Genomic DNA, 26713 nt, shown 5'->3' with positions numbered 1-26713 from the left:
GACATTTGACTCTGTCATGCTTCACTGGTCCTTACCCTGTCACTCCGTTGTCATCCAAGCTCTGGACCAGCCTTCTGAAGTTTTCACCCTCAGCAATCCTTGCCCAGAACCCCCCAGGCGCCCCCTTTCCAGACTGTGCAGTATGATTTTCGGAATTCACTGGGGCAGCCCCGCCATGCCACCACCTGACTTAGGATCAGCTGCCTCAGGGAGTTGGTCTCTGGTCTTGATGGTTCCTTTATGATGAGCTGTTTTTAGTGTGACTGGACGGCCACAGCCATGCTTCTAAAACTACAGAATCTCGTTTACTATTTATTTGTTTCAGCTTTGCACTGGCCTGCAGCACACGTACATCAAGAGCTGTCCTAAGAGGACGAACCTGTGAGTCACAGGAAAGCCGGTCCCTTGTGCTCAGCTCCCAGATGGACAGCTAGTGCCATCGTTGGCACCCAGGATGCCCCCCTTTCCCATGCCACCTCGCAAGGCGATGCCTTTCTGCTTTGAACACTGCACACCCCCTTCCCTGTTTTTAAGTTTTATGTAAATGGAATCCTACAACATGTAATCTTTTGTATTTGCTTTCTCTTGCTCAAAATCAGGTTTCTGTGGGCAGTTACTTCCTTTCTGTTCTCTGAGTGGACCACATTATGCTTTTTCATGCATGCATCCGTGTATAATTTTGAGTTTCTCCATTTCTGGGCAAGGGTGAACGGTGTTGGTGTGAATGTTCTCCACTTGTCTTTTGGTGCACTTAGATCTGAATTGGTGGTTGAGCACCCTGGAGTGAGCTGCTCTGCCACGGGCACGTGACATGGGGCACGGGAGGGGTCCACTTCTGTGCGTGCGACGGGGTGCACACCTGCTGGCAGTGAGTGAGCACGCCTGTTGCCCCAGAGCCTGCTCTCACTGGAGCGTGTCATTCAGCTAGGCAGCTGCATGTCAGTATGGGTGGTGGGTCTGCTTGTGTCTCCAGTTTGTGTTTATTTCCCAGGGTGTGGATGGGGGCGGACACCTCTTCATGTGCCTCCCGGTGGGTGGAGGCCCCTCTAGTGAGGCCCCCGGCACACCCACTGTCTAGTTTTCTCTCATCTGCTGTTCTCTTTATGATCAGTAAGAATTCCTCATGTGTTCTGCATGCTGGCCTTTAGTCAGGTCTTTGCACGCAGATGCCTTCTGCCTGTAGCTGGCTTTCACTCTCTCCGACTTAAAAGATCCAAACTATAATGCAGTCTAATTTATCGTGTGAAAATTCCTTGTTGGTTATCATTTCCCATGTCCTCTCTAGGGAACCCTCACCTGTCCCATGATCACTAATGTATGTGTCAGTATTACCTTCTTTTCCGCTTGGCCTTTCTACACTGAGGGCTCAGAGCATAAAGCTTGGCTGTGTCATGGTGAGCTCCCCCCATCCTCCCCGGCAACTATGTCCTGTCAGTTTGACTTATGAAATGCTTCCTTTCTCACCACCCCACTGGGCTGCTTATGTGGTAAAACCAGGGTCCCCCTCTGCACCAGTCTGTTTCTCTCTCTTTTTCCCCAGACCACCCTGCCTGCATCCCTGGGACTCTGCTCAGCCCTGTTACCTGATAGAGCCAGTCCTCCCTCCCTGGCTGCCTCGGCTGGTGATGACCCTTTGTGTTTTCATGTGGGGTTTAGAAGTCAGTAAGCCTGCTGAGATCTCTGTTGGGGGTGTAGCACCATCTTGGTAAGGGTGCATCTGATCCATGAACATGGTATGTATGCTTCTGTGCTTTTAGGTCATCTCTTTTTCCTCTCAGTGTTTTATAGGGCTTTCTAGTAGACACCTCATAGATTTGGTTTTTGTTTTGTGAGTTATTATAAATGGCATCTTCTCTAAAGTTTGTTTTTCTAACAATTTTTTGCTGGCACAGAGAAATATAATTAAACTTTGATTATTGAGTTTGATCCAGCAACATTCTAAACTTTTTTAAAATAAGCTATTTGTGGATTCCATTGGATTTTCTGTGTTCACAGTGTGTCACCTACTCATAATAGTTTTTACTTCCTTGTAGCTTTATGGCCATTCTCCCCTTCTGCTGCTGCTCAGGATCTCCAGCTCTGTTTCAAACAGAAGTGCTTTGGTAACAGGCATGTCAGAAGGAAAGTGTTCACACTTTCCCTGTTGCGGACTGTGGTGAAATTCCCTTCCAGTTCTCATTTGCTAAGAGCATTTTTGTTTATTGTCTTCACCATGAATAGATGTTGAATTTTTATCAGATGCTTTTTCTGCATGTACTGTGATGATCGTATGATTTTTCTTTACTCCGTTAATGTGGAAAATCAAATTGATTTTCAAATATTAAACCGAGCTGGCATTTCAGGAATAAGCAAACCTATGTATGATTTTCCTTCCCAAGTAATGCCTAGTTTGATTTGCTAGTAAGTCAGTTGGGGATTTTGCCTCTGTGTTTATGAGATTTTGACAACTAATTCTCATTTCTTCCAAAGTCCTTATAAGGTTTTGATGTCATAGATTTTTCTGGCTTGATAAAATGAGTCAGGGATTCTTTTTTTCTCTTCTCTGTGATGGCATTTGTGAGATCAGGGTATTTCTTCTTTAAGGGTTGGGTAGATTTCACCAATGAAGAGATCTGTGCCTGTTGGGTTTTCTTGTTGGGAAGATTTTAAATTGGGGCTTTGATTTCTTTTAATAAGTTCAAAGTCATTTGGATTTTCTTTATGGATGATCATTCATCTCGATGATCTGCGGCTGTGTCTTCTTTTTCAGTCTGGCTGTTTGGTTGTATAAGTGCTCGCTCTCTCGAGCCATCTCACGAAGAGTTTGTTGGTCTTACTGCTCACTTGAATGAACTGACTTCTGGCGTTCTTGATTCTGTACCACATGTATTCTGCCTCATTAACTTCTATTTGTATACTTTTCCCTTTTCCTTTTTAATTTGTTGTTCTAACTTTTGAGCTACTTGATGATTGTTTTTTTCCCTCCTGTGCCTTTCAGGCTGTAAACATAGATGCGTGCTGTAGTTAAGATATGTTATATTTTTCTTATCATTCATTTCAAAATACCCGTTTAGTGTGACTTTTATTTTGACTACCAGGTTATTTAGAAATAAATTTAATTTCCAACATTTTGTGATCACCAAATTATTTATTTATAGCTTAGTTTCATTGTGTTAAAGACCACACTCTGGGATGTGTTGTATGACCCCCTAGGGAGCCGATGTTTGTAAATGGTCCATGTACCCATCAGAATCACGTGCGGTCTGCATTGTTGAATGCGGTTTCTTTTAAGTCTCTGCATATCAGTTGTTAATCATACTGTTAAGATTTTCCATGTCCTCTGTGACGTTTCTCCTTTTTTTTTCAATCCTGAGAGGCCACCATTGGAATTTCCCAGCTTCACTGTAAGTTTGCCTATTTCTCCCTTTAATTTTGTCAATTATGGCAGCGTATCTTTATTAGGCCCATATAGACTGAAAATAATTATCTTCCTGGTCCATTTAGCCTTTTATTATCATGAAATAGGCTTTATAATTTCTTTTGATCTTTGAATCTCCTTTGTGTGATATTAATACAGATGTTATCAGCTTCCTTTTAATATAGCCTTTGTGCCTTTTACTTTCTAAAGTTTTGTTATGATCGTTTCTTAATTATTTTATTATGATGTCGCTTCTACACAGGTTAGAGATAGATTTTGTAGTTTTATACAGTCTGAAAATCTTTGTTTTTTTTTTTTAGTTGATATATGTAATTTAGTTGCAATTAGTGATAGATTTGCCCTTTTTTTTTTCAAAGAATTATTTATTTATTTTAGAGAGAGAGTGCACTTGGGCAAGTGAGTGGGAGCAGAGGGAGGGTCAGAGGAAGAGAGAATCCCAAGCAAACGCCCCACTGGGTGCTGAGCCCCACATAGGGCTTGATCTCCCAACCCTGAAAGCACAACCTGCGCCAAAATCAAGAGTTGGAGGCTAGCCTGACAGAGCCACCCAGGCGCTGGATAAATGTGCTTTTAGACTAACCACCTCACTACCTGCCTTTTGCTCGTGTTCTTTTTTGTTTGTTTTTAATACTTTGTTGTAGACTAACCATTTCCCCCTTATCATCTTGTCGTTATGCTTTAATGCAATTTTTTAGTGCCTGTTGTGATTACAACAGACTGTCACAGTCTCATAAAAAAATAAATACTTTTCTCTCTTCTAGATGATTCAAAGGATCTTAAAACACAGCATCTATTGAGCTTTTATCCATTTACAGACTGTTATTGTTGAGCACTTTACACAACACACACACACACACACACATTCTGTAGCTGAAAACATACCATCGTTACATTTTTTAAAAACGTGAATTCCAGGATAGTTACCATACTGTGTAATGTTTAGTGTCAGGTGTACAATAGAGCGAGTCATTGTTTCCATACGACACCCCGTGCTCATCTCCACAAGCGTACCTTTAGTCCCCACCACCTGTTTCCGCCCCACCTAGTGACCATCAATGTGTTCTCTACAGTTGAGAGTCTGCTTTTTGTCTGCCTCTTTTTCTTCTTTTGCTCATTTATTTCTTAAATTCCACGTACGAATGAAATCACATATTTGTCTTTCTATGACTTATTTCGCTTAGCCTTATACTCTCTAGGACCATCCATGTCATTGCAAATGGCACGATTTCTTTCTTTTCCTGGCTGAATAATACTCCACAGTGCGGAACGAATATATATATCACAGCTTCTTTTTCCATTTATCAATCAGTGGACGCTTGGGCTGCTCCCAAAGTTTGGCTATTATACATAATGTTGCGATAAACACAGGGGTGCATGTATTTTTTCTAATTAGTGTTTTCATATTTTGGGGGTAAATATCTAGTAGTGCAATTTTTAGATCATAATATAGCTCTCTTTTTAACTTTCTGAGGAACCTCCATACTGTTTCCAGAGTGGCTGCACCAGCTTGCATCCCCAGCAACAGCGCATGGGGGATCCTTTCTCTCCGCACCCTCGCTGACACCCGCCGTTGCTTCTGTTGTTGATTTTTGCCGCCGTGACAGGTGTGAAGTGGTACCTCCTGGTGGTTTTGACTCACATGTCCCTGATGATGAGTGATGTCGAGCATCTTCCTAGGTGGCTGCTGGCCCTCTGGTTGTCCTCTTTGGAGAATGTCTGTTCACATCTGCTGCCCCTTTTTCAACTGGATTATTTGTTTTTTGGGTGTTGAGTTTTGTAACTTCTTTGTATTTTGAATACTAACCGTTAATCAGAGATGTGATTTGAAAATATCTTCCCCCATTCACTTTTAGTTTTGTTGATTATTTTCTTCGCTGTGCAGAAGCTTTTTATTTTGATGAAGTCTCAGTAGTTTATTTTTACTTTTGTCTCCCCTGCCTCAGGAGACTTATCGAGTAAGATGTTGCCACGGCCGTGCCTGTGTTCTCTTCTAGGATTTTAATGGTTTCCAGTTTCACATTTAGGCCTCTCATCCATGTTGAGGGTGTTGTGTATGCTGTAAGAAAGTGGGCCAGTTTCATTGTTTTGCATGTAGCAGTCCAGTTAGTTACTGTTGCCTTGTATGTTCATATAGATATATAATACTCACCCTTTTAATTTTTTTTCATTACCACCTGCATCCCTGGGCATCCACCTGGGATCATTTCCTTGGGATCATTTTCTTCTGCTCACAGAATGCCCTTCGGTATGGGTCTGATGCTGAGCAATTAATTCAGTTTTTCCCAGTGTGAAAATGTGTTCCTTACAGTTTGACGTCTGAAGAATATTTTTGCTAGGTATGGAATTCTTGGTCAGCTGCCATGCAGCTGTGCCCATTGAGCCTGGACTTGTGTGTCTTTTGACTCAGACCGAGTGAGCACAGTTGCAAGCCACCTCCTTCCTGTGCCCAGTCCCTTGCCCGCTGTCTCCTCTCCAGCTCTTTGTGGGTTTCTTTGTTTTCTGTTTTGTTTTAAGAAGGGATATAAATATTCTACTATACCTAGAATTATATTTTCATTAATAAACTTTGCTTTTGGGACAGTTTCTTTATAGGAAAATGGAGGCAATAGTACAGAGCCCCTGTATTCTTTCCTGCATCCCACAATTTGACCTAACATCCCGCATGTTCCGTGGCCATGGCTGTCAGGTTGAGTGCACTAGTTTGGGCACAGGACCACTAACTAACATCTGTGCTTTAAGGTCTGCTCTTGTGTGGGTCTGTGGGTTTTGACAAGTACATGTCATGTGTGGACCATTATAGTATTACACACAAACATGTATGTATGACTGCTTCTGTTTTCTGCTAAAGATTTTAGGAAATTGGTACAATTTCATGCTTAAATATTTAGTGGAATTCCCAAGTGGAACCATCTGAGTCTGGTGCCTTGTTTTTAGGAAGGCTATTATTAATTCAACTTCTTTCAATAGATATAAGCCAACTCAGATTTTCTCTTTCTCTTCTTGCAAATGGTGGTAGTTTTTGCCTTTCCAGGAATTGGTCCGTTTCATGTAGGTTACCAAGTTTCTGGGCATGGGTCTGTTCATAATACTCCTATTCTTCTTCATATCCCTGCGATTAGTAGTGATGACCTTCTCTCACATCTGATATTAGTGTTTTCTGTCTTCTCCCTGTTGTTTAATCTCGGTCAGCCAGCTAGACATTGGTTTTGTTGATTTCTCTCAATTGATTTCCTGTTTCCAATTTCATTGATTTCTGTTCTAATTTTTATTACTTCTTTTCTTTTGCTTTAACTTACAGCGCTCTTCTTTCTTCAGTTTTCTAAGATGGGAGCTTAGATGATTGATTTCAGTTTCTTTCCTAAACTAAAATATGCATTCGCTGTTCCCTCTAAACCCTGCTGCGTATTGTGTTAAGTTTCATTTCATTTAGTTAAAAACACTGTTCTGTTTCTCTTAAGACTTCTGTGACCCATGTGTTTTTTAGAAGTGTTGTTTAATCTCTAAATAGTTTGGGGTTTTCCAGCTATCTTCCTGTTATTGACTTCCATTTTAATTCCAGAGTGCTCTGAAAGCTTACTCAGTATGATTTCTGTTCTTTTAATTGTGTCCAGGTGTGTTTTATGGCCCAGAATGTGGTCTGTCTCGGGTGAATGTTCTATGCGAGCCGGAGAAGAATGTGTGTCCTGCTGGTGGCGGGTGAAGTATTTTATCAATGTCAATTAGATCCCTTTGATTGATGGTGCTATTTGGTGCAACTATATCCTTACTGATTTTCTGCCTGCTGGATCTGTCAATTACTGATAGAGGGTGTGGAAGTCTCCAGCTACACTAGGAGATACATCTGTTTCTCCTTGCTGCTTTATCAGTCTTGCCTCACAGATTTCGACCCTCTCTTGTGAGGTGCATGTGTGTTTAGGACTGGTATGTCTTTTTAGGAATACTGACCCCTTTATCATTATGGCATGCCCCTCTTATCTCTGATAGGTATTTCTTTTTCCTGAGGTCTGCTTTGCCTGAGATTAATAAATTTACCCCGTCCGCTTCATTGTCTTTTGATTGAGGTTAGCACAATGTATCCTTCTCCACCCCTTAACTTTTATGTCTGTGTTTGTAATGTGGGTTTTTTATAGACATATAATTGGGTCCTTTTCTTTCTTTCTTTTTTTACTCCATGTTGACCGTATCTTTCAGTTAGCGTGTCTCAGTCACTCACAGTGATACTGATCCAGTTGTTCGGCAGCCGTGATGTTTCTTGCCATTTTCTGTGTGGACACTTGTTCTTGGCTCTTCTTCATTCTTCCCTATTGATCTGCCTGGTTTGGTTTTCAGGAGCGTCTTACAGGACTCCATTTTTTTCTTTTTCTCTGTTAACTCACGAATTACAGTTCTTAAGTGATGTGTTCTCACGGTGGTCCTTAAGTGTGTGGTTGTATCCGACTCAGAGCCCATTTTGAAGCAGCGCTGTCCCTCTTCCCAGGGCGTGCAGGAGCCTGACTCTACTGCGCCCCCAGGCCCTCCCTCTGTCCCTTTTCACTGCACTACCACTGACTTACCTCCCCACTGAGGCATGGTGGCCAGTGCAGACTGAGGAAGGGACACACTGGTTTGGCTGTCACTAGCCCCTTCCCTGAAGCTCACGCTTTCTTTATGTAGATCGAGCTTCTGACTGCTACCGACTGCTCCTCTCTGGAGAATGCTTCCACATGCTGTTTCTGTCTGAGGATGTATGTATTTCCTCTTCACTTTCACCCAGCATTTTCCTCTTAGCGCTTGGACGTTTTCACTCCCTCTTGTTCTCACGTGCCACCTCGCTCTGTTGGGGTTTCTCTGTCTTTGGTTTCCTGAAGTTTGAACAGGAGGTGCCAGAGTGTAGATTCTGTAGTATTGATCTTGCTTTAGGTTCTCTGAGCTCGCTGGATCTGAGGTTTGGAAGATCTCCCCTGATGACGAAGTCTTTGCTCGGCCACTGGTGTCTCAGTGCAGCTCCTACCCCTTTCATAACTGCCCCTTATTCTGAGATGCTCTGCTTTTCTCTTTATTTCTCTCTCTCTCTTAATTTCAGTTTGGGAAGTGGCTATTGCCACATGCTGTGTCTTTGTTTCCTCTGGTTCTTCTATGCCCGTTTTCATCCTTCCACTCTGTTCCTGTGTTGTTTTATCCTTTCTCTTATTTTTGTGTTGATGGGCTGGCTCATTAGTTTTCAGGGTTGCTAATCAGACACTAAAGTTATAGACTTCCTGCTGAATTTTTTCTTGCATTGTTTTCCTCTCTCATGTTTTTCTCCATGTCTCCTCTTTTAGAGGTTCTCACGCGTATTTAATGTAGCAGGTGCTTAATGATATCTTTATCCCTGTTGGAACAATTTAAGGCCCCAGGCCTCCCTTAAAGGCTTTTATTATATTTTATATTAGCTCTTTGTTTCCTGAATTTCTGTTTTTGATTTGTACGTTGCTGGATGGTACCTCCACATCACAAAGTTGAGAAGTTATGAACAGGTGCACAGTGAGAAGCACATCTCTACCTGCATTGCCCTGCTCACCCATATGAAGGCGGCCAGGGGTCTGCTGAGCTTCCAGAGAGTGTGTGCGCTTGCGCCAGGCGCATGCGCCCTGTGCCGTGTGCGTGCCACTCGTTCCCCACCTCCTGGGTGACTTTAGCGTCTCAGCTATTTAAGTGTCTAGTGTCGCCGCTGCGCGTTCCTCGTTGGCAGGTCAGGAGCTGCGTTCATGCGCCCTGTCCCACCCGAGAGTCTGGGCACCTGGTGACCTCACGCAGTCACGGTTGCCTGCATCCTGGGGTCCGTCCTGGGTGGCCTCTTCTGGGGAAGCTGTTGCTTCCTCCACCCTGGCCGCCCTGTTGCCGCAGCGTCTTCCCGCCCTCCCAGTGACACGCTTTTGGGGCCTCAGCCAGGCTCTCGTGCTCCGGACGGGCTGCGGGCTGCTGCAGCTGTGGCTGGGGCTCGTGGTCACTTCTGGAAGTTACTTGACGTGGGTGGTTCCCCTCCTGTCCTTCCTGCCCTTCCTCACAAATGTTGTTATCCCCTGTTCTGCCTGGGCCCTCGGCAGCTGGCTCCCGTCTGTCCGGCTTGTCCCTTCATGTTCTTTTCTGTAGCTCCGAGTGTCTCTTTAGCTACGGCCCCCATTGCTGTGTTACCTACTTAAGTGTTTGAATTGTTTGTTTACCTTGTTGAGCTTCATTTAGTCTGCTTTTTGTCTTCTTTCTAAACTTGCTTATTGTTTCTTGCTGATACGGTAAATCCCTTTATTGACACACACCCTGTGAACCTTTTCTTCCGCTTCTGGTTGTTCTATTACCTGATGCTGTAGATTTCATCCTCCTCCTTGTGTTTGCGGGTCTGTTTTCAGTTGTGCTCTGCTCTGTGATCTAGTTTTATTTTTATTTCGTTTTACTGTGACCTTACGATCCTTAGAACTTTCTCTTTGGAACTAGTTTGACACTTGGAGTGAGGTTCTGCTTTTCTAGCCAGGAGCTCTGTATCCTCCTGTCACGTGCCTGCACGCACCTGCAGCCTTGGGCTGCTGTGTGGTCGTCCGCCCACAGGGAGTGCTGGTGTGCCTATGAGCGTGCGCCACTCTCGGTTTTGTTCTAAAGATTGCCCACTGGGGAGACTGACTTTTTCGATCCTGGTTCTCTGATCTTCCCTCCTGTTCAGGCACCACATTTTTTTGCTTCTCCCCTGCGTGGGGGCCTAATTCCATTCCACCCCAGGAAGCTCCTGTCCCGGACTCCAGGGCTGCCTACTCCCTCTGGACTCAGGAGGAGAGCGGGGCGGTTACGGTCCATTTACATGAGAGGGTGGTGCACGTGTGAGGGACCACATTCCTTAGGACCACGGGCCGGGGTATTTTGGTGCGGGGAGTCCCCCAGGGCGGGCCTGTTCTTCAGGAACCTGGGAGTCGCAGCTCATCCGGACACTGGTCAGGGCCATCTTGCCAGCTGTGAGAGTAGCATGTCACCTCTGGGCTCTGTCCCTGCTGTGGCTCAGCAGCACCAGAGGAGGCAGAGCCTCTGCCCCTGTGAACCAGACATGGTCGTGCCTGCAGCTGCTGGCTGGTTTGCTCACACACCCAGCACACGCTGGGGCTCGGGGGGGAGGTGGATGTGCAGCCTTCGGAGGGCTTGGCAGCAGCGATCTCTCAGTTTGTACTCGGGGCGCATCTCCACGGCTTCCGCGGCCCTGACCGGATGTCTGTTTGTTCAGGGATTAATCACCAGCATTTGCTCAAGTGGAAACGAAGCAAACTTCACCACCAAGTGGAATCACTCATTAAAAAGTCATTATCAAATCAAACCGGCACATTTCTTGGTTTTTACTAGTAATGACAAAACAATCTCTTGAACAGGTACGACAGACCATGAATCCGCTAGTTCACGCGCCCCTCCTTCCTTCCTTGGCTCCCCTGGGGACGTGATAGAAGAGCCTCGTGTGGAAGAGCAGTGTTGGGGGGTGGAGGGGGTCAGCGGAGGAGATGACTGCAGCTTGTTCTTGAAGGGAAGCCCCCCACGCCGCCCCTCGCCCTCTGGGCCAGCAGCGCTCTGGTAGCTCCAACTGAAAAAGTCAATACCAAGATAGAGCGTTCCAATGAAATGAGGAGCCTCCATAAACCTTCCTTTGGAAACAGATTTCCCACGGATGTGCGACCAGTGCCAGGTGGATTTGTAACTTTAATTTCTCGCTTATTGAATTTCTTGTCATCGGCTAATTGTGGAGTCCACGCTGGAGTGATGAGCGGGCCTGAGGCTTGTGAGCTCTGCCCCTCCTCCAGTCCTACCCGAGAAGGAGGGCCTCTCCCACCAAGAGGATGCTAAGTCAGGGGCTGTTGCAGGTCCATGAATGCGCCTTTGAGCCTGTGCTGGTACAGGCGGTCTGGGTAGCGTGTCCGGATGGGAGGGACTGGGGTCCTGAGGGACCAAAGCAGCGCCAGGGCTGGCGCGGGACATGCCTGTGAACCCGTGGAGATCTGTTTGCCAACATGGATGAGATCACTGGGCCTCACTTACAGGGCAGTGCGCGGACGCAGCGTCTGTGAGGGCATCGATCCTCCCACCCGTCCTTTGAGACTGGCAGCTTACCCCACTAGTCTGGGAACGGAGGATAGGGGTGAGTGCTCGGGCCTCCGGTGCCCAGCTGGCCCAGTAGAGCTGGGACAAACCAGCCCCAGGCAGAGGCCATGGAGCTCTGTGTCCTGCATTCCGCAGCATCAACCTCTCTGGGCGCCTGTTTGTAGAACTGACTCTCAGGCCCCACCAGACCTGTGGAGACGAAGCTGACCTCCCCCAAGCGCCCCAGGATGTTCGCATGCACAAGGGTATGAGAAGTATGCTCAGAGCACCTGGGCTTCTGCACGATGACTTGATTTTCTCCACATGGGCTTCCCAGGTGACAGCACGGAGGCAAATGGGGTGCCTGTCCCCAGCTCAGGCTAAGGAAGAATCCAGGCCCCTAGGGAGTGAGAAAGGGCGGTGGGCAGCTCACAGGGGAGACAGCAGCTCCTCTCCTGGCATGGGCGCCCTTTGTGCAGGCCCTCCAGAGCCTCTCAGTTGCTGGGACCTAAGGACCCGGGGACCTTAGGTCGCTGTTGCCTTTCCTGGTTGGCCTCCAGAAGCTTGTCTCCCTCCGTCAACACCTGGAGAAGGCATCTTGCAGTTGTGGGCGGGAGAAGCCATGCACCTCTTCCAGCGTCCTGACTCTGATGCATGCTCAGCCTCAGCAGGTGTTCTCATAGGGCCCCACTGGGCACGCTGCTCTATGGCTTGGTCCTCCCACTGTGTGGTTGGTACCGCCTCCCATGAAACCTGGGTGTGCCTGCTGGAATGGGGTAGAGGGCTTCTGCACAGCTGGGGGCGTCAGCAGGCTCAGGGAGGGGTCTCTGGTCTCCCAGGTCTCCACTCACCTGCAGCTCAAGGCCAGGCCATTGTGGGGAATGCCTGGATCACCGTTGGACCCTGGTCACACCCAGGCTGCTGGTTTGGAGCAACTCGGGGCCATATGGTGGCCTGGCTGGGTTTTGTCAGGTCATTGCGAATCTAAACAGTCATGAACGGTCATGAACTTCTTGAGGAGCCTGACCCCTGCCCTCTGTGCCCACAGGAGCGGGACGGCATGCGCGCCATCCTGGGTTCCTACGACAGTGAGCTGACTGCGGCTGAGTACTCACCCCAGCTGACGCGTCGCATGCGTGAGGCCGAGGACATGGTGCAGAAAGTGCACGCGCACAACTCGGAGATGGAGGTGAGTGTACAGTGGGCGCAGGGCCAGCCACCCGGCTGGCTTCCGCATGCTGGCCCCGCTTGCGACCTGGTGGCCCGGGAGAGGGTGGCCCACCAGGGGACCGCTGCTAGTACATTGTCACAGACAGACCTTCAGTTCTGATTGGAAAGGTTAGCTCCAGCCGTGCTGAGGGAGTCATCATAAATATAAGTGCATTAATAGCCATTTTATTACGACACATTTGGCTCCACATGAAACATTAATGAAGAGGGATTTGCAGGGAAGGCTCCCTGACACCTTCAGTCGTCCCTGGCATTTTTTTCATTGAGAGATTCCTCCTGTCTGTGTGTGCCCTGTGCGCCCTAATCAGTTAATTATGAGGCTGACGGATCTGGTACCTCTGGTGCCATCTGTTTGAGTTTTGTGTATGTCGGGTGAGGAGGGGCTGTCACTGACCGGCGTGGTTACCCCATCTTAGCTCGCTGGACCTGCACATCTGGCCCCTGGCCCTGAGGCTTCCAACATGGGCTCGCCCCTCCCACCAACGGCTTTTAGCAGAGGCTTTGGCGGACAGATGGGCACCCAATTTGTCTCAGCTCCCTGCCATGGGCCCCACTCGCCTCCTAGTCTTCCCTTCCTGGAATCCTGCCTACTTGCTCAGGACTGGCCTAGTCTCAGCAGAGAAGGTTCCTAACTCTCTCCTCCCCCTTACTGTGGTCAGCAGTGTAGTACGACATCACCCAGCCTTCCCATCCACCCACCTCTGGAGTCCTGGGCGAGTCCAGACAGGTAGAGGATGCCCAGACTCGGCCAGCGTCACGACCACCACGGTCTGTTCCTCTCTGTCCTGGTCACTGTTGTCTTTGCTCCTGGATGTGGGCACAGCTGGGCCCCTCCAGAAGCAGGCGAGCCCCTTGTTGGTTTTCTGCCCTTCTCCCAGGCCCCAGTGACCCAGATCTGCATTGGGAGAGACACTCCCCAATGCATAACTCTGGCTTCCTGGGATCCCCGTCTTTGAGGCTGGGTGCTGACCCTGAGATGCAGCCTCAGAGCCCGTTCACTGGTTCTGCTTGCTGTCCTGCCTGCTAGAACAGAGGCCCTGGTCCTCCCAGCAGAACATCCTGTCTGGTCCTTCTTCACGTGCCCTCCTCACCCTGTCGTCTACAACAGGCTCTGTTAGCCTCCACAGGAGCAGCACCCCCACACACACTGGGCCCAGGTTGCTGCCTGCAGGGTGGACCGAGCATAGGGAGACTGGCGGCCCACCGGTTACTGTCCCCTGGCCTTTCTGGAGCATCAGCAAGCAGGTGAAGTGAAGCTTACTCAGGTGTTAGTGATCAGCAGGCACCCCCCCCCCCACACACACACACACCCCAGCCTTTGGAGTGTGGAGGCCATGGTTGGGTCAGCGCATCCCCGGGGTTGGACCTGGAGTGGTCCCATCCTGCTCAGAGGCTTGGGTCTACCCGTGTGGAGAACTGTGCGCCTCCCAGCCCCCACCAGGTGGCAGCAGACAAAGCCACGGGTCCTGCTCCTGTGTCCAGGCCTTGGGTGGGGACAGGCAGTGTCTCTTCATCCTCTGTTCCCACTCTCATTGCTGAGCCCCTCTCTCGTCATCTGTGCTGGAAGCAGGGTGTCCTCCCCAGGAGGCTGACAGGTGGCTCTCCGACACGCGTCCTGGGGGCGGTGTGGGGGTGCAGTGAGGGTAAGGGACACCATGGCAAGGCCTGCCATGTGCGCGATCCACAGAGCTCCTTCTGCTGGAGGACCGTGTGCCTGATGAGCTCAGTTTGGCTGCTGGAGCTGAGGCGCCTCTGCTCTCGGGGTTGTGCGCGGATCAGGATGCGGCGCGCATGGGAGGGGCCTGCGAGGAGCTCTGGCTCATCCACTTGTGGGGATGTCTGTCGTCCTCGCAGAGAGCCCACTTCGCTCACGCTGTCCCATGCTGTCTGGGCTAGTCTGGCTAGTTCTCCGGCAGCCCGAGCAGGAGCGGCCCCACTCGATGATGTCACAGAAGTGCTCCAGGTAGCACGGACGCAGACGGCCCCTCTCTGTGGTCACTGGAGGACGAGAGCATGGTAGACAGGTAGAAAAGGTGGGAAAGCACAAAGTCCTTCTTGTTCCCGGGCATCACAGCCTCAGTCCTGGCAGGGGCACAGAGATCAGGCTCCCTCCACAGGCCCCGCAAGGTCATCAGGCTTCCCCGCAAGGGGTCAGTCTCACGTGGGCCCGGGGGTGGCTCTGTCAGTGTCTTGGAGGGTGTGCAGCCCTTAGAGGGAACGGCCCAGGTTCAGTCCATACCTTCTCCCACACTGGCTCTCTGGCAGCACCAGGACTACCCGCTTCCCCTGTGGGAGGCTATTGCCCCCAAGCACCACCCAGGGGAGGTCTGAGTCAGGGAGAAGGAGGCCCAGCTTTAAGAACTAATCCCTTTGTAGTGAAAAGAAAGGGATTCAGAGGGGGTCGGTGGTGGGTCCCAGGTTCAGGAAAGAGTTGCGTGAGCTCAGGGATGGCGTGGATGTGAAGGTGACTGTGCCCGCTGTGTCCAGAGCAGTGGCACCAAGATCAGCCCACCCAGTAAGGCCAGCAGTGAGAGGTGGGAGCGCTGTGTGGCAGCTGGTGCCGAACAGCTCTGCCCCTCCCACCGTCACCGTCTGTGACGAGCTTCAGTCTCTGAATGGGTGGGCATCCTATCCCCCCAACCCCCATGAAGGTGGGCCCATCCCCAGCCACTGTGCTGACGCTCTCTGCACAGCGGGCGGAGGAGAACCTCTGGAGGATTTTGGTGTGGCCGGTTCTGGCCAGGCGGGGGACCAGGCTTTGGCTAGGGATGCAGCCCACCCCCCGCCAACATGAGTCAGCAAACAGGGGTTTTGATGCACAGCTTCCTTGGGAGCCAGTGGCTGGGACAGAAGGAATGTGGTAGTGGCCGTGGGCCGTGAGTTGGGGTCTCTCAGGTTCAGGAGCCTCGTGGACTCCAGGAGGCAGTGGTAGAGCCTGCCTTCTAGGTGGGACACCAAAACCCAGACATGGGCCTAGCAGAGCTGAGTCCTGCAGACGTGTGTCCCCATTGGTGGATGGAGAGTGGTGGGTATGGGAGGGTGCAGGTGGGTTCACTCTGTTCACACAGGCTCATGGAGCCCCTGGCTTTGTGGCAGCCTGGGGGGCCCAGCCCTACTTGCCCTCATCCCATCTCCAGCCTGCCATGGCCTTGCCATGGGGTCTTGTGTCCTCACCACACCCTCTTGGGGTCCAGACCATCTACTGCAGGGCACCTCTGAAGCTGGGGTCTCTGAAGCCCATTTTACCCCTTCTCTCTGCTGTGGGGCTGCGCTCTAGAAAGGAGCCCCCAGCCCCTCCCTGCTGAGGCCCCAGGTCCTCGGAGGTGGCAGAGGGGCTGTGGCCTCGGCTCTGCCTGCTTCCTGACCCTCAGTGGGCAGCCAGCCCTGGGAGAGACCCATGGCTCAGCGAGTGGAGCTGTTCGTCCATTTTGGGCAGGGACAGCACGCTGGTGCTGGGAGCAGGTGCGGGCACTGGGAGCAGGTGCGGGCACCCCAGCTTGGAACCTACTCTCTCGGTCACCCAGGCCATGTGCTGACCCCGGGCCCTGCAGGCCACGGGGTGCTGCTCTCCAGGGCTTGGGGCAGGGTTTCCTGTTCTTGGTTATTAAACAGCGATGTTTTACATACCAGGAACTTGAGAGCTTTCAACTGCCCCGAAAGGCCTGTCAGAAGTGTATTAGTTGAGAATTACATACGGACACACAGTGACAAGTTATGCCACTTCGTAGAACCTGGTTGTTAAGATTCCTTGGTGTCTCTCGGGCAAGACCTCTGTCACTGCACGGATGCACCCATCGCCTGGGGGACACACGCGGGCCCTGGGCCAGCAGTGGTGCTCCGAGTGCTCACTGGCAAGGCCCCAGTGTTGCCTTCAGGGGCCATGGGGAGCCACGAAGTGCATGCAAGGAGATCACCCCACAGCCCTCGGGGTCTGATTACCAAGGCAGATTAACTCTGTGCAGCTCCCCGCCTGCCTGATGGATTGCCTGTCTAGAAGGCCTGGTCTAGGGGGACAGAGGGGGAGAACATGATCGTGCTGGAAGTCGGGTATGCGTGATAGGTGCAGTGTGCACATCTCTCTGCTCCCCACCCCCACACCTGCTGCTGCTTCCTTTTGTTTCCTTCCTTGTTTTGTGTTCTGCCTTCATGGCTGCCCTGTGTGTCTTCCCCTCCACTCCTCCCATTCTCTGCCATGGCTTCCCTCAACCCATCCCCATCCCTCACCCTAAGCTCCTATGTCTTCTCACTTGGGTTGGTAGGTTGGCTTTGCCCATCAAGGGCCAGACAGTACGTTCTGTGGGCTCTGCAGCCACGTGCTCAGCTGTGTGTGGCTGCTGAAAGCAGCTTTGGGCCCTCTGTGAATGGTGGGGCGTGGGCATGGGCATGGGTGTGTGCCCATAAAACTTTATTGACAAAACAGGCGGGAGGCCTGGATTTGGGTGCCGGCTGTAGTTACAGGATGCCCGTTCCAGCCCCACTCTTTCTGGGACCCCTGGCATGCTGCTGCTTGTGTGAAGCCACCATGGTGGGGTGGGGGTGGGGGGCTAAGCCAGCTTAGCAGGTGCCCTTGGGCAGGCACAGGGAGAGAGCTGCTCCAGGGGACCCTCTGTTCAGTAGCGGGGAAGGTGGGGGTACTGGGAGTTTGACAAGCTTCCCTGCTCCTTGCGAGCCGCTGCCTTTCGCTCCTTCAGCTTAATCAGGTTGTTCTGATGTGGAGCACGTTTTGAGTCCGGCAGACACGTTTCAGTGGAACAAGCTGGAAGTGTTGAGATTGGGAGAATCCCAGTAGCGTGTCTCTGGTGAAGTTTGTGCCGTTTTGCATGGATTTTGTTTATTCCACTTAATAAAGCGGCTGCAGAAGTTCGTAGCCTATGTCACGAACCTTCCTGTGTCGACAGAGCTATAAATATGCAGCTCACGCCACCCTGATTCCACATATCAGCCTGATTTGTTTTTCTGATTTATTTAATTAAAACAGATTGCGGTGCTGCTGGCTTCATGAAGGTATGCGGAAAATCCCAATTTCCAATGATTCTCATGGGAGCCCGCCCGATGACGGTGCTCGGGTCCTCCTGTCTGGCCAGGGCTGGTTTGGCCTCTGGAGGAGCCCCAGTAGTTCAACAGGTCTAGGGCCCACTTTTCCTACTTAGGAAAGTAGCCACTTCCTGTCCTTGCATGAAGAACTTGGGGTCACTATCCTGTGAAAAAAACACAAAAAACTGAAAAATCTGTAGACAGCATTGAAAGGCAGTCACTGTGTGGTGGACAAAGGGAGATGAGAAGGGGTCAGTGAGACGAGCCAGGCTCGGGGACCCCTCTTTGGGGAGTGCTCTCCGAGTGCATGGGCAGGGAGACCCACGGGAGACAGGTGCTGGGTGGAGGCTTGGGCTCTCGTGCTGAGGACTGAGGGAAGAGGTGGGGGAGTAGGGCTGGTGGCAGGCTCTGTGCGGACACATCAGCGGAGCCCTGGCCTCCGGGGTTGGGGACTGGCCCTGTTGGACCCCTGGGGAAGGGCGGACACTGGACTTGGCAGACCGGCATCCCAACCGCCCTGAGGCGGGAGTGGCGGATACAGATTGCATTCATCCAGCGGTACAGTGTGATGTTTAGGTGTCCACGCCTGTGGTGCAGTGACCACCACAGTCCAGCTTGTCACCCCTGCATCACCTGGCCTAGCTCAACCGGTTTTTTCCTATAGCAAGAATATCGAAGATCTGCCGTCAGCACATTTCAGGCACGTGGGGCAGTGCAGTGCTCTGATCCTGTCACTGGGCTGTGCTCGAGGTCTCCAGGTGTTGTTCACCTCCCACCGGCAGGGTGCACGCATGCGCCCACACCTCCCCGGCCCTCCCACCCCTGCCCCTGGCAGTCATGTTTCTCTTCTCAGTTTCTGTGAGTTCAGCGTTTTCAGATTCTGCATGTAAGTGAGGTTTCGTAGTGTTTTTCTTTTCAGTTCTGTTTTAAGTATTTTTCACTTAGTGTGATGTCCTCCAGGTTCGTTTATCTTGTCACAGATGGCGGGGCCTATGGCCTCTTCGCTTCCTCGTCTGTCAGCCACTGGCGGGCATTGTGCCTGCTCCTGGGTCTCGGCTGCTGCGACCGGTCCCATGACAAACCCGGAGTGCAGGCACTGATTTGCGGGAGTGACTTTATTTCCTGTGGACATGCTTCCAGCAGTTGGAGTACTGGATCACATGGGTCATATTTCTATTTTTAATCTTCGGAAGAGCCTCCGTACTGTTTCCCGCGGTGGCCCCGCCACTGCACATCCCCTTCAGCGCTGGGGTCTGGTTGGGGATCCCCACACGAACAAGCGTGAGGTGAGACCCCACGGTGGTCCTCATGTGAGTTTCCCTGATGGTGAGGGCTGCTGAGCAACTTCTCATGTGCTGGTTGGCCATTTGTATCCTCCAGTAAAGTTTCTGTGTTGATCGTTTTCCCACTTTGAGTTGGGTGTTTGGGTTTTTTTGCTATCAGGTTGCACAAGTTCCTTACATGTATGGCATGTTAGCCCTTCATCCGATAGATGGTTTGCAAATATCTCCTCCCATTCTGTATTTTCTCCCATTGCCTTGAATTTTGCTGATGGTTTTCTGTGCTGTGCACTAGCTTTTGAATTGGATGTAGTCCCACTAGTTTATTTTCACTTTTGTTGCCTGTGCTTTAGGTGTCAGATTAAAAGAAGTCAGTCACCAAGGTGAACGTCAATGAGCTTTTCCTGTTTTCTTCTAGGATTTTTCTGGTTGCAGATCTTTGTTCTGTGTTGATTTTGTGTGTGTGGTGTGAGATTGGGGATCTGTTACTGTTGTTTTCCACGTGGATGTCCAGTTTTCTTAACACGGTCCCTCGAGAGCCTGTTCTTTCCCTGTTGCAAATCCTTGGCACCTTTGTCAAGTGCTAGTTGAGCATATATGCATGGGTTTACTTCTGGGCTCTGTGTTCTGTCCCATTGGTGTGCGTGTCTGTTCTTAGGCTGTTATGCTGGTTTGATTACAACCGTTTTATGGTAGTTTGAAATCAGGAAGTGTGATGCTCCAGCTTTGTTCTCCTTACTCAAGATTTCTGTAGCTACTCAGAGTCTTTTGCGGTTCTATACAAAATTTAGAATTCATTTTTCTGTTCCTGTGAAAAAATTTTGGGTTTGCACTGAATCTATACTTCACTTTGGATAATATGGACATTTTAACAGTAGTATGTCTTCCCATTCATAAGCATGAAGAATATCTTTTTATTTATCTGTGTCTCATTATGTTTCTTTCATCAGTGTCATAGCTTTCAGTCTACAGGTCTTTCACCTCCTTGCATAGATCTATTTCTAAGTGTTCTATTGTTTTTTTTTATGCTGTTGCAATAGAATTGTTTTCTTTTTTGAATTGTTCATTGTTAGTGCATAGAAACACACCTGACTTTTGCATGTCAGTTCTGTATCCTGAAACTCTACAGAATTCACTGGTGAGTTCTAATGGATTTCTGGTGGAGTCTTGTTTGCTACACGTTAGATCATGTCACCTGCAGGGACACTTTTACTAATTCCCTGCAGAATTGGATGTCTCTTACTTCTTTTTCTTATCTGATTGCTCTGGCTAGGACTTCTAGTACCATGTTGAATAGGAGTGGAGAGAGGGCATCCTTGTCTTGTTCCTGACCTCAGGGGGAGATCACTACCTTCTCACTGCTGAGTATGACGTGAGCTGTGGGCTTGTCCTGTGTGGTCTTTATTATGGTGAAGCACTGTGCGTTGGTATCTAATTGATTTTTATCATTAAAGCATGTTAAGTTGTATCAAGTGCTGTTTGTGCATCTGTTGAGATGATCATATGATGTTTATTCTCCATCCCATTAATGTGGGACATCCCATTGACAGATTTGTGCATCCTTGCATCCCGGCGATAGATCCCACTCAGTCATGGTGTGTGACCCTCTTTTTTTTTTTTTTTAATTCATTTATTTGGGACTAAAAACATACACATGTGGAGGGGAGGGGCAGAGGGAGAGGGAGAGAGAGAATCCTAGGCAGACTCTATGCTGAGCATGGAGCCTGACATGGGGCTCTCAATCCCATGACCTGGAGATCACAACCTGAGCCAAAAATCAAGAGTCAGATGTTCAACCAACAGAGCCACTCGTGCGCACACATTGTGACCCTATTAATGTACTGTGGAAAATGGTTTTCTAGTACTTTCTTGAGGATTTTTGCATCTGTGTTCATCAGGATACTGGACTGTGGTTCGGTTTTCTTGTAAGATCTTTGCCTGACTTTGGCATCAGGCTAATGCTGGCCTTGTAAGATGAGTTTGGCAGTGATCCTTTCTCTCTGGTTTTTTGGAGGAGTTTGAGAAGAATTGGTAATAATTCTTCTTTAAATGTTTGGCAGAGGGGTGCCTGGGTGGCTCAGTTAGTTAAGCGTCTGCCTTCAACTCAGGTCATGATCCCAGGGTCCTGGGATTGAGTCCCATATCAGGCTCCCTGCTCAGTAGGGAGTCTGCTTCTACATCTCACTCTGCCCCTTCCCCCGGCTCATGCTCTCTGTTGCAAATAAATAAATGAATAAGTCTTTTTTCTTTTATTAAATAGATGTTTGGTAGAATTCACTGGTAAAACCAACTGGTCCTGGGCCTTTCTGTGTTGGGAGATTTTTATTACCAATTCAGCCTTCTTACTTGTTACTGGTTTGTTTGGATCTTCTGTTTCTTCCTGGTTTATTCTTCTTCTTTTTTTTTCCCCCCAAGATTTTATTTATTTGACAGAGCACATGTAGGCAGAGCAACAGGCAGAGGGAGAAGGAGAAGCAGACTCCTCGCTGAGCAGGGTGTCTGATGCGGGTCTTGATCTCAGAACCCTGGGATCATGACCTGAGCTGAAGGCAGACCTTAACCACTGCACCACCCCCACATCCTTTTTCATGGTTTGATTCTTGAGATTCTTGAGAGCTTGAGTCTGTCCATTTCTTTCAGGTTGTTCTGCATATTGGTAATTGTCACTAGTAGTTTTTACGCACCTTCGTATTTCTGTGTTATCTCTTGCAATGTCTTTTTTCGTTTCCGATTTTCTGTCAGGTGTCTGTGTGTGTGTGTGTGTTTTTACTGAGTTTTGCGAAAGTTTTGTCAGTTTTATCTTTCCAGAGCAGTTCTTTGTTTCTGTCCTCCCCTATGGATAGTCGTCTCAGCCCGTGATCTGTGGGGTCACAGCGGAGACTCCTGCCCCACACCTTGCTGATGTCCCAGGCCAGTCCTTTGTTTCCTGTCTTGGAGCAGGAACACAGTGACTTTGGGACTGGCTTCTTTGTGTCTGGCTCCAAATTAAACCTCTGTGACAGTGGTTCTTGAACTTGGTGCATGTCCAAAGGGCATGAAGGGCTGTGGATCCCTCCCTATAAGGCTGTGACTCTGGGAGTGTGGGGGTTGGGCTGAAACATTGTCCCTATGGCAAATTCCCAGGTTACCTGACCGCACTGGTCCCCACTCACACTCTGAGAGCCCTGCCCGCTGAACGGGAGGGACCGAGCTCTGCACTGGGTCCGAGGCACACCAGGGAGAGCCTCATGGTGCCTGGGTATGCTCTGCGTATGGAGAGGTGTTGGCCGCTTGGGTCACAGCAACAGTGGCCTCGGGGTATGGATGTCTCCTTCTGACGGGCTGCACTGCCACCAGGGTCGCCTGACAGAACCCGGGCCCTGGGCTACCATGCAGCCCCGGGAGCATCCTACCACTGGTATGGCAGCAAGCTTGTCTTGTGGCTGCTGTCCATGCAGGGTGGGCTCTTTGGGGCCTCTGCCAGACCAAAACCACGAGTGGGCGTGGGTTGGGGCCAATGACTGGTCGGTGTCTCCTTTTCCCTTCTTCTTGAAGTAGAGAAAAGGCAGGAAGTCTGAGAAGTAGAGAAAAGGCATTTGAAGTAGAGAAAAGGCAGGAAGTCTGAGGCTTCTGTCTCATTCCTTCCGTGCAGCCTGTGACTTCGGCGCACCCTGGCCTCCCTGGGCTTGCACCTCCCTGCTCCTCTCTGTAAGGCATGTGGAGACTGTGTTCAGCATCTTCCCCAACCCTATCAGACCGTTCTCCCGCTGCCTGTCCCGGCCTGTGGGTCGGCCCCTCTGCTGGGCCCAGGCTCCGCTGCCGGCGGGTGCTGATCCTCCGTCGCGGCTTCTCACCTCCAGATAAAAATAGCCACACAAGGTCTTGGCGCAGCCTCCACCTGTCACATGTGGCGCGTGGGCTTGGAACATGTGTCTGAGCGCAGTGGCCCCCTGCAGGCCTGGCTGGAGGACGCATCTCTGGAGCAGGAAGGGCTGTGGGAGCTGCCGGGCTTGATGTGTCTCGTGGGCAGCCTTGTCTGCCTGATACGTGCTCCTGGGCCTGCCGCCTTCTGGGGAGTTTTTGGGCCCTGCACCCGATGTCCCTCTTCCCGTGCCGCCTTCATACATCCGCACTCCAGCCAGCCCCACTGCCTTTCGGGCCCGGGTCGGCTAGGGGGTGCTGGAGCTCAGGGCCTAGGCCGCCGGACGCTGTTGCAGGTGCACCTTCAGGATGTGCTCCAGCCTTGCAGCTGTGACGGACCCAGGGGATGGGGACTCCAGCCAGCCTGCTGTTCCCCGTCCCCCAGCCTCCCTTCTGAGCCCCTCTGTAAGCCTCACGCCTGAGAAGTCCCATTACCTCCGTAACCCCAATGTGCAGGACGAACACCAGCGTGCTGGTCACATACGTCCTTCCCTCCTTTCCCAGTGAGGACACTGGGGTGCGGAGCCAGACTGGATGACAAGAGTGACATCTGAGTCCACATCTGGGGCACACGTGGGTTCCTCCAGCCCTCCACCCAGCCTCCAACACTTGAATGCTGGCTACAGGGAGGAAACAGCCCTTCTTGGGGTCCTGAAACTGTGGTCCACGGGCCTTGCTTGGACTGTAGGAAACCCAGGCAGTGTGACCACTGCCACCCAGCCCCTAGACCTCGTGCGACTGTCTGAGGGCTCCGGGTGCACCTTCTTTCTCTTCTCCTGGGTGTGAGCCTGGCTTTCCCTGAGGCCTCAGCGTCTCAGGCGGCGCCAAGAGCCTGCCTGCTGTGAGTGGGACAGATGCCACAGATGATGCAGCCTGCGCCCAGCCACCTGTGGCTGACGCGTCCGGGAGGTCTGATGGCATTCTCCTGCTCAGGCAGCAGCCTGGCCACAGCAGAAACCTCAAGGGGGAGGCGGGAGTAAGTCCCTGCGGAGGCAGGCTGAATGCTTCGAACGGATGCCATCCTGGCCGGCAACTGCTTTCATCGACAAGCGGCTTTCTGTGTAGACAGGCCACCCCGTGGGTAGACCTGGGCCCGCCTGCTGCCTTGGCCAGGTGCTGCTTCCTGCTCCCAGCTGTTCCCCAGCTGTCCTGGACATGCCCCTCCAGGGGGGTGACACCTGTAGGGACAGTACCGCAGGAAGGAGTGACAAGCTAAGGCCCAGCGGATGGGCTCTCACCAGCGGCCTTGGGGTAGGGGGGGCTGGCAGGTGCCTGACCGCTCCAGTAGGCCCAGGCCCCGTAGGCTCTGCGCCTACATCAGGGCTGGGCGAGCATCTTGCCCACTTCCCAGTCTTCTGGAAAGACTGGTGTGTTAGAACCTTCTGGTGTTGGGTATGGGCCAGGAGGTGCAGGGATCTTGGGTCCAGGGCATCCACGGGGTTGGGCGGATGAGGCTAGCACACCGCACAGGTCTCCTTGTCTGTGTGGCCTACCTTGACTCAGGCCTGGTCGCTGACTGGGCTGCTTTGTGGTAGCACACTCCAGGGTGGGGGGACACTTGAAGAGGTGCCTGGCACTGGGGGTGGCACATGGGGGCCCTGGACACCTTTCTGACCAGTGTTCCTGCAGGGCTGTCATCTGTCATGGGTACAGTTGGATGGACCATATTTACTGCTTGACTGGGAGTGTCCCGTGGGCTGTGGCTAGTTATGTTCAGTCCTGATGCGGCTGCATTTGAGCCGTGGCTGCCCACTGTGCTGCTGCGGGGAGCTGCCCACCTTGCCCTCTTCCTCCTGTCTGCCCACCCACCCTTTGTCCCTGCTGGAAGCCCAGCTGCTATGTGACAGGAGTCTCCTCTCCCTCGTCAGCACTGGGACCACAGTGCCCGCTCAGCATGCATATCCTCTGTCGCTTGTCCCCTGTGGCCTCTGTGTCCCATAATGCATAGACGCAGCCAGTGAAGGCTGCTAGAGTCTGGGTGAGGGTGACCAGTCCTCAGTCCCTTGGGGGCCTCTCTGCTGCCCCTTTCCCCAGCTTCCTCGGCACCAGCTGTTCCATGTGCATGAGCCAGAGGGCACACCCCCCCCCCCCACCGCCCCACACCCATGGGTCTGGCCCTGAGGAGAGTCAGCCCACCCAGCAAGAGGCTTCGCCCTATGCTGCCTGCCCCTACCCATCCCATCCCCCAGTCCTGCGGCTCCTCGGCTGTGGGCTTGTGTCAGCACCCCACCCCATGGCCTCCCCAGCCTGAGCCCTCCCACATGCTTGGGGTCCTGGACACAGAGGACCTCCTATGGGGGCCATAGACAGGTTGTGGGGTGGTGTTTGGTGATGGTGTGCTTCTTGCTCTTAGAAACTTCTGCCTTCATGTAGTAGAATGGACCGTTGCCTCCTCTCTGACTCGTCCTCCAGGGTGCAGGGGCCTGTGTTCCAGCCTCCCTCTTGTCAGGGTGTGACACACACAGTCTGCCACAGTGATCCCTCCCTGCCTGTGGGCACACTTCCCTGTAACTCCGTCCTCTTGGTGGAGCACCTCGGGGGTGGGGGGGGGAGCGCCCTCTGCTCTCCTGTCACCTCTGTGGGACACAGTAGTTGTCAGTGTCTGTCTCATTGAGCATGACAGGCACTCTTGCACTGTGTGGGACCTTTGGCCTGGCCAGAAGGGGGGTGGCAGAGCCTCCTGGCCTCACTCCCTAGGCGGCGTTATTTCTGACAGCTGCCCCGAGGTGGGACTTCCTCGGAGAGGTACAGGCCAACGCTCCATTCCCAAGATGGGATTGACTGTCCTCCAAGTCCCGTTTTTGCCAGCTCTTCTAGTTCCCTGGGATCTCTGCAGCCCTCACGGGTGTCTGTCAAAGTTGTGCCATTTCCGAGCCCCGAGTCGTGCAAGGGTTGGAGAAGCACACCACCTGCATCTCTGTCTTGCAGGGACTGGGCTATTGAGCAGGACACCGAGCATCTTGGATCAGCCTTTGCCTGTTCATCACGGTCTCTGCGCCCCTGCTCGCACGCGTCGGTGCAGAGACCATGGTGACGTGTCTGCACCCATCTGCAGTTCTGGTGGTGGGGCCCTCTGCTGCCCAGACTGCCTCGGTGGTCACCGCTCCATTTCTGCGGCTCGTTTGCCGAGTCTGAGTGCAAGAGCCTGGCTGACACCTGGTGTGCCCGTGGGCAGACTCAGCCCTCGCCTTTCCTCCGTTCCTGGCTGACCTCATACTCAAGAGCTGTGTGGGGACACTGGTGTCCCCACTGGGCACACAGACACACCACAGCCTGTGGGTTAACCCCTTGCCGTGGAGCACTGGGCAGTTTCCGATGGTGGCCACCGCAACACAGCTGGTCATATGTTCCGTGGTTTCCTGTGAACACATTTGTGGGTGGGATCCCTGAGCGAGAGGGGACGCATGTTAGACTTCAGGCAAAACCCAAGTCATGCTGCAGAGTGGTTTCCTAGTTTTAATCCCTGCTGTCTGTCCCGATGGCTGGGATCGCCCAAGTTCTTTGTCTCTGCTGGTGAGATGGGTGTGGGCTGGTGCTTCATGGCAGACCTCAGCTGGCCTGTCCCTGTGCTCGTTGGCACAGGTGCTTTGCCCTCTGGGAAACACCTGTCTTGTGCCCTCTTCTCTGTCATGTGGTTTTCGTTACTGCTCTGTAGCTCTGTCTCTGCTGTTGACCAGGTAGGTGGGGTGGGGTCATCCCCAGCAGGAGCCCACGTGGTGTTGGGGGCAGGTGGCCACACTGCCCAGGGCCTTCCACCTGGGGGGCAGCCTGCATCACTCCCCTCTCC

General features: G+C 51.6%; 1 protein-coding gene across 4 annotated transcripts in view; it reads left to right on the top strand.

The window, feature by feature from the left end:
• Positions 1 to 26713, top strand: part of MAD1L1 (mitotic arrest deficient 1 like 1) — a 314493-nt gene that overhangs the window by 153420 nt on the left and 134360 nt on the right. For all 4 annotated transcript variants that reach the window (XM_032326714.1, XM_032326715.1, XM_032326716.1 and 1 more), the window contains exon 12: positions 12531 to 12671. In XM_032326714.1, coding sequence (XP_032182605.1) covers positions 12531 to 12671 — 141 coding nt within the window. The remainder of the gene's footprint in view (positions 1 to 12530; positions 12672 to 26713) is intronic.

This window comes from Mustela erminea, chromosome 20 (assembly GCF_009829155.1).
Source record: "Mustela erminea isolate mMusErm1 chromosome 20, mMusErm1.Pri, whole genome shotgun sequence".
Lineage (NCBI taxonomy): Eukaryota > Metazoa > Chordata > Mammalia > Carnivora > Mustelidae > Mustela > Mustela erminea.
Note: the sequence above shows the minus strand (reverse complement) of the source record. Positions and strands in the feature narration are given on the sequence as shown.